Below are 7,786 nucleotides of genomic sequence, written 5' to 3' on the forward strand. Positions count from 1 at the left end.
GAGAAGTGCTCTGGCTATAAGACAGTGAGACCGACTGCTAATCGAAACCACCAGCTGCCCCTCGGGGGCAGACGCGTCTCAGAAACCCGCAGGGGCACTTCCACCCTGATCCAAAGATTTGACGAGAGTCAGAATGGACCCCGTGGCAGGGGGTCTGGTTTGGTTGGAGGCCTCGACCACACATATTGCTGTTGTTGAAATCGGTACCCAGACAGGCACCCCCGTGGCATTCCACCCACGGAGTGGGCGATGAAGATAGGCCCCAATGAAATGGCTACGAGAGGACTTCTGTGGATTCTAGACGTATGTGGCATTTACTGTTCAGACTGACTTTCTGGGAACCACGTCAAGCAAAACACCGCAGTGCCCCTCGGAAGGTGGAAAGCAGCACAGGCAGGGAAACTACACCCCAGGGGGGAGCACATTTCTTAGTGCCCTGCGTATCTTTCCAGAGATTTCCTTTAACATATAGACAAGCCGACAGGGCCATATCCTCTTTTCCATCCCACTGTTTTAAAGTACTTTTATAAAATGGAAATATTGTCTTTACCTAGGACTATTTAACCTACTCTGTCAAGATCTTTCCACTATTTCATAAAAGCTCCCGCATTCCTTTCTAATGGCTCCGTATTCCACTGTAGAACTGTTTCATTATCCGTGGAAGCAAGTCTTCATTGGTAATTAGGTTATTTGCAAATTTCTACCATTTCAGACAGCAGTAAGCAATTTTGGCATCCACCGTTTCACCAAGGTCTGGTGTAATGAAAGTATAAATTACTGGAAGTTGGAAACAGCTGGCTTCTTTAATTATGCACATTCTTTAATTATGACTGACCTACTGCCTTTGAGTCAATGCCATCTCAGTAACCCAGGAGAATAGGGTACTTGCTCTTCAGGGTTTGCAAGACTGTAACTCTTTATGGGAGCCGATGATTTATACTCAAACCAGCAGCACATTAAAGTTCATCTAGATTTAAATATATATATAGGACTTATCAAAAGTCAAGAATTCCTCCCCCAAATATGTCCAAATTGGTTATTTTTTAAACAAATATGATTTTAAGGCAAGTGAATTCGTTCATAAAGATGAAATTAAACTATCTTATAACAATGTGAAAGCGGAGCTCATTAAAATTCACTTGTATGTGCCCTTACACAGTAAAGAGAGTTTAAAAATTCTTGGGGGGAAAAAAACAGGCTGTTTGGAACCCATCTCTTTTCTGTAAGAAAGCTAAGACAAAGTAATTATGGTGCTCTTTGTTTAAATAAATTGTTCTATACCTTCAAATTTTGCTTTGACCGTCAAAAAAGGTTCATTTAAATTTACACATAAATCTTACCGAAAGCTTCTGTAGCTTGTATTCCAAGTTCTCTTTGGTTTCTGGTGAATCAAAACACTCCTTCAGGTTCATGTTCATGTTGTTGAACCAGTCATCAAAGTTCTTGCACTGATCTGCAGGGGGAAAATGTTTTTTTAAGATGGGGTGGAGGAGAGAGATTCCCTCAAAGAGGACTACATACATACATCTTGTTAAAGACAACATTTAAAATGTGCTTCCTATGTGCTCGTAAAAGAAGCTAGGACATAATTATGATGTATTTTCTACACCAAACCTCCTTTCAAAGCTACAAGACTGGGAAGGGCAGTCTGCTCACTGGCACACTCCCAGAATCACTGGTCACAAGAAGTGGGTCCAACACCCAGTTTGGCAATTTTCTTTCGTGAAATAAAAAATAGAGTCTTGAAAGAAATTAGTGTTATTGGTGGCAGCCATAGATCAGTGAGTTGTGCCCCAAAATGTGAGTTCTGTATATTGTCTTCTTAAAGAAGCTCTATGCAGCCCACTCAAAGTTGGGCTTGATTAGTGTTTGCATTCTCAGCACTACAGTCATGCCTCAGGCTGCCCAGAAACAGCAAAGGAATCCCCACACCTACCATTCAATAAAGTAGAAAAGTGATCTTGCAAGACACTTTTTTTGGTATTAAATAAATCACTGACACTTTCATATTGCTTCTTTAATTCAGAGAGCTCAGGGGTCAAACAGCCGATTTGATTCTCAAGTAGTATCATGCTGTGCTTCTGCTGGAGGATTTGCTGTTGTATTTCCTGAGTAGAAACAAGCAAGGAAACAGCAACCATCAATCAGTCTTAACGTGGCAGATCGACACCAACTATAGTCTCTTAATTGCTTACATAAGAAGAAATAGATAATGTTCTGTGGAGTAGATTTACTTTCTCTTGGCTGCTAAGTGGATAAGGTCGCACAATTTAAGATCCAATCATTACTGTGCACAAGCAACCCACATGACCTGCTTTTCTGAGTCCTGCCGCCGCCCATCTTCCATGCTGGCTATCCTAAACAGGTGAAGACTACGTATGCCAAATAAGTGTGAAGATCAAACTGAATCAGAAGAGAAGTGTCGGGCACCTCTAGTTTAGTGAAGATTTCCAAGCTGTCTGAAGGAGATAGGGCATGTAAGAGCGATTCCGTCATTCCAATCTGAGTTTTGGCCTGGTCCAGGTCTTCTCGTAGTCCATCTGGGTTACCACTGAAGGCGCAGCTCCGCGATTCACCTGCTAAACCCATTTTCACATATTCCATTTTCTTCAGAATCAAAGACTCCATCATCTGAAACCATGACACACACACAGAGTCCTATGAGAACCTTTATTTAACTCGTTTTCAAGACCAGATCGCGAGACAGCAGCTTGAGACTTCGATGCACGCAGAAATGAATTCTTCTCTACCACTCCCAATATCGAAAACTCTTTTGCACTCAAGATGCATCAAATAAATGTAAAGGGAATAATGATTCTAATTTTACTTTAGAATTAAGATTTAGGATTTGTGGTTTATGAACATTACAGAGAGGATATGAATAAAGTTCCATTGGAATTTTCAACAGAAATGCTCTTACCTGCAACTCAAGAGGTATTTCACTGGTTTGAAGCAGAAATTGTACTTCAGCCACTCTCTTGAAAACTTCCGGAAGTTCTTGTTCTTGGGCGTGTAGATCTTCCTAAAACACATAAAGTTAAAGAAAAAAATCCTTTTATTTCCTTCTTTTCTGGCACCGAGAATTACGATTGTTGGTATATAGAAACTGAGAGCGCCTTTTAGGTTACTGCCAATCATTTGCTTTTTGACAGTTCGGTGAGTTCAAACCCAAGTGCCTCCAGCTGTCAGGCAAACGTTGTAACTGAGAGAATTGCTCTGGCTATAAGACAGTGAGACCGAGACGATGTGTTTGCGAACTTGCTTTGTGACACCCCCCCCAAAAAAAAAAGCATTCACACTACCACAGTCATAATGAAGAGTTGCAATACAGATGGAAAGGCCCACAAGCCTGTAAAATTTACTATCTGATCCGTTAGGAAAAGGTTTGTTGACCTCTCACACCTAAACAGACCTCTCCTGAAAACAGGTTTTCATTCTGATGGGGCTTCTGCTAAGAAGCCTTAACTTTTGGGGTGAACTCATTTAGTCATCTAGTAACACCTAGGGACTCGGAGCTCAGGATAATAGTTTTAAAATAAAAACGAAAGTAAGCAGGCATTTGTGTGCACAGTGATCCAGGATTTGCCCAGTCATGGTCATTTTATTCAGGAGCCCATAGGTTCCAGATTGAGGATAGCTGCTAGCACCTCTCCGGATATTACAAAAGGAACAATGAAGGGGCCAAATCTTACTCAAGGGATAATTCGAGAAAGAAAATGTTTCATTTTTTTTTTTTTTACTTGTAAGAGAGCAACCTTGACATGAACACATCAGCTGTATATGAAAAAAACATATGTGTGCATGTGTGTATATGTCTATAGATATGTGTACAAAACCTTTTTTTTTTTAATTATGCTATACCAATTGACTATGGTCCTGAGCCCTCAGGCCCAGCATGATTCCTTCAAAACGTTCCCATAACCTTGGCCCCTGTACGCTCCACTACATTAATGGCTGTATTTATAGCAAAGGTAAAATACACATGTATCAACATCCTCTGGTAGACTGATACATTCATGAAGATCTACGCCGATTTGTGGCCTTACATTTCTCTCCATTAAATTACCTTCAGCCTTTTACTCTCCTCTTCGGTCAGGGGTAATTTCACTTTGTGAAGGGCCTTTTCAATCCACTCATCGATGACATTTCTTACAGTCAAAAGTTTCTCCCATAAAGCCAGAGCTCGACCAAGATTTTCATAGCAGTCTTCTGTTTTCTCATTTATCTGCCATAATTGAAGAACAGTATAGCGCATTTAGGATGGAAAGTATGTAGGATATATTTTCAAACACTTTTTATTTTTAAAATTAAATGCTAGTTTATCATGATTGGGTACTAATTAGCTTTCTCCATGAATGAAAGACTGCCTTTAGCCTACCATGCATTCCTTTCTTCAACACACAAAACCAAATTTGCCTGATTGTCTGCAATGGATGTGAAATTGAAAGTTATAGTCTTGCTAATTTCAAAAACACAATTTTTCATAGTTGTTTTTTAAAGTTGAGGTGAAAGTATAGCACAGACTAATTCTTAATTTGTAATTTGTAGGAAATCTTATGCACTATTCAACTAAAAATGTGTAACATAAATATATAATTAAATGGAAATACCTTACATGAATGTGTAATATTTATTTTAAATAAAATGAGTTTATATACCTAAAAGATTAGATACATTTACTAGTAGTGCCGGACTACAGGGTTACTTACTAAGTTATGTATTTAATATCATTTAAATGTTTTTATAAACAGCATTTTTGAACTTTAAAATTAGATAAAAATACACATTTGATCAATCAGTTTAAATGTCATAAAAGCAGACAGAATTACTGTTCAATTAAATTATTACATACATCAAGCCATCTGTCCACAATGCTATTAGCTTCTTTCTCAAAAGGTGGTTCCTCAAAGGTGCTCATTTTATTTAGATGGAATTGTAGGTCTTTGCAGATCTGGTTTATCTTGTCTACATCTTCTAAATGTTCATTAAATTCTTCTTTGACAATTTCGATCTGAGAAAAGCAGAAGACATCTTTGATACATCGAGAAACAAACTGATAAGAACCACAACTTTATTATTAATTATTCATTTAAAAACAATATCATAACAAAAAGTAATTTCCTATTATAATTTTCTTTTTTTAAGAAGAATTTTTTGTCTACTTCCTCCATGAAAAGTTTATAGAATTGTAAGCATCTGATATAATGTAAATCCTTAAACCAAATATCTTCCTACTCTGCATGAAGTGCTTATAATGATCTAAATTCATGTCTCTAGTTCATGTGAATTAACATTCACACACACATACTTTTATTTACATTTCAATAATTTTGGGAGAGCTCCTACAGATATCATAACATTCCATAGACAGACACACACTTTTAATGGTATATAAAAAAATTCCAGTTCCTAGATTCCTCTAAAAGGAATCATTTTTATTATAGCTAAAACCTAAGTTCTTGTGTCAAGAGAACAGTCAAAATTTCCATCAAAATCTGTAATATTACTGATATTTTAACTTTAAGCTTCTATTCTAAATCCAACATCATTTCTAACATGGCAAGTAAAACTCTGCTTCAGGAAAAGACTGCTGATCTTGAACTGCAAAATAAAACCCTGATGTTACCTACTGCAAGTTTAATGGCTCATTCAACTTACCATTTTACACAAATATTTTAGATGATTGTATGAAAAAGGAGAAGAGATAACTCACGATCTAAATCTCAAAATTATATACCCTAGGTGGACTTCCATTCCCAGCAATATGGAAGAGACATAATTTTCCCCATTCTTTCCGCTAAATGTAACTACAAATACTGGACATTACATATGAGACAAACTCAAGAACACTCAGAAAGATGAAAGTAAGGGAGACAGGCTGAGGCCATCGGCTCTATGAGAAATGACAGTGATGACATTTGCTGCTTGCCTTCAATGTCTCAGACGCGGTGCTAGAGAGATGGCAATCTGGACGCACCATCAAATACAGACTCCAAAGCCCCTCAAACATGCCTGCTCTCTCTCATCAAAGACAAGGAAACGAGGCAGTCTAGCAAGGCAGAAACAGTTACTACATAAATGCTCATTAAAGTAAAGTATCACAGAAAAGCTGTGGAGTAATTCCCACCCATTCTACAAAAGCTAAGTGGTAGACCTAGATTCCACCACTATTGTAACAGCTAACTCCACACTCTACCTTACGGGGTGCTGTCAGAAAAGGTCAGATTGAGCTGAAACATCATCCCCACCAGGCAGTATCAAATCCCTGCCCTGGGAGCAGAGTGGGATATGCCTAGGGGTGCTCACAAGGTCAGCAGTTTGAATTCACCAGTTGCTTTGATGGAGAAAAATGAGGCTTTCTTCTTCCATAAAGATGTATAAGTGAGAAGGACTTTAAGTATTTGCTAATAACGATCAAAGGTTGCACCCTTCAGTCTAGATTACAGCTCAATGTAAAGAAGACCACTTATTACCAGTAGGTAACATCATGGTACATGGAGGAAAGTTTGAAGTTGTCAAGGATTTTGTCTTGCTCCTCAACCAATGCTGATGGAAAGAACAGTCAAGAGATCAGGACACATTGTATAAGTAAATCTGTTCAAGTGTTGAAATGCAAGGAGGTTACTTTGAGGACTAAGGTGCCCTAAACCCGCGCCGTGCTATTTCAATGGCCTCATAAGCAGGTGAAAGTTGTACATTAAATAAAGAAAACCGAAGAAAAATGGATGCATTTGAATGATGATGTTGGCAAAGAATACTGGAAGTACTCTGAAGTTGACTGTAGTAATAATAGGACAACTCTTCTTAATATGACTGAACTATTGAATTGGATGACAGGTGAACTATATGCCAATAAAACTGTCCCCGCCAAAAAGCGCTGTGGACTGCCAAGAGGGCAAACAGCCTGTCTCGGAGGAAGCACAGACTGAATGCTCCTTAGAGGCAAGAAGGCAAGACTTCATCCAACTTCCCTTTGGACACGTTATCAAGAGAGACCAGCCCTGGAGAAAGACGTCATGCTTGGTAAAGAAGGGGGGGGGGTAAAGAACACCCTGGACGAGGTCGACTGGCAGTGGCTGCAGCAACAGGCTCATCTATAAGAACGCCTGCGGGCCGGCACGGCCCGTGTGTCCTTTTGTGGTATACAGGGTCACTGTGAGCCGGAAGCCACTTGTCAACACCTAACAACAACAACAAAGAGTTCAGCTGCAGAAACCCCAAGAGGCAGTTCTACTCTCTCCTATCGGTTCACTGTCCACCAAGAACAACGCGATGGCAGTGGGTCTGAGTGGTGGCAACAGAAGTGACAGATGTAATTACAACAAGGCAGCCAAGGAGGAATTCCTAGACACCAAATAAGGAGCCAACACTCTCCCCCCTGTCTCAGGAAAAAGGAATCCTCATATTGGATGGCAAGAGAGGCCAAATGGAAATGCTAACATTCTACCTGCACTTGGCATGAAGGAAGCAGCATCAGCCTTCCCTGGATGGAGCGGTATCCCAGAAAACCAGCTAAAGGGTTTGCTGTGTTAAAATAGGATCCAATTTCACAAATCAATATCCAAGATATCCGAGTCTCAATAGAAAAAACTCATTCATCCTACCGAAAACCACATAAATCGCAAGCAAAATAAAAAAGATAATCAAAAGATGCCAACACCAAGATGACAGAGATGATAAAATTATCTAGAAAAGATTTCCAAGCAGCCGTCATAGCCAGCCCCACTATGAGACATGATGCCCCTCACTGACCCATGGCCCTGCGGGGGACAACACCAGTGACACA

At 39.5% G+C, this 7,786-nt stretch overlaps 2 protein-coding genes across 2 annotated transcripts in view; both read right to left on the reverse strand.

The window, feature by feature from the left end:
- LOC123521399 (nesprin-2-like) overlaps positions 1–2,347 on the reverse strand; it is an 86,353-nt gene extending 84,006 nt beyond the window's left edge. Inside the window, exons 1-3 of the mRNA XM_045287625.1 lie at positions 2,312–2,347; positions 1,937–2,108; positions 1,341–1,453 (exon numbers count right to left, since the gene is read on the reverse strand). Coding sequence (XP_045143560.1) covers positions 1,341–1,453; positions 1,937–2,108; positions 2,312–2,347 — 321 coding nt within the window. The remainder of the gene's footprint in view (positions 1–1,340; positions 1,454–1,936; positions 2,109–2,311) is intronic.
- A 5-nt stretch (positions 2,348–2,352) lies between these two features.
- Positions 2,353–7,786, reverse strand: part of LOC123521400 (nesprin-2-like) — a 100,312-nt gene continuing 94,878 nt past the window's right edge. Inside the window, exons 29-32 of the mRNA XM_045287626.1 lie at positions 4,853–5,011; positions 4,067–4,225; positions 2,921–3,022; positions 2,353–2,631 (exon numbers count right to left, since the gene is read on the reverse strand). Of these exons, the coding sequence (XP_045143561.1) occupies positions 2,353–2,631; positions 2,921–3,022; positions 4,067–4,225; positions 4,853–5,011 (699 nt within the window). The remainder of the gene's footprint in view (positions 2,632–2,920; positions 3,023–4,066; positions 4,226–4,852; positions 5,012–7,786) is intronic.

This window comes from Echinops telfairi, unplaced genomic scaffold (genome assembly GCF_000313985.2).
Source record: "Echinops telfairi isolate 266 unplaced genomic scaffold, ASM31398v2 ScPeMD7_18;HRSCAF=68, whole genome shotgun sequence".
Lineage (NCBI taxonomy): Eukaryota > Metazoa > Chordata > Mammalia > Afrosoricida > Tenrecidae > Echinops > Echinops telfairi.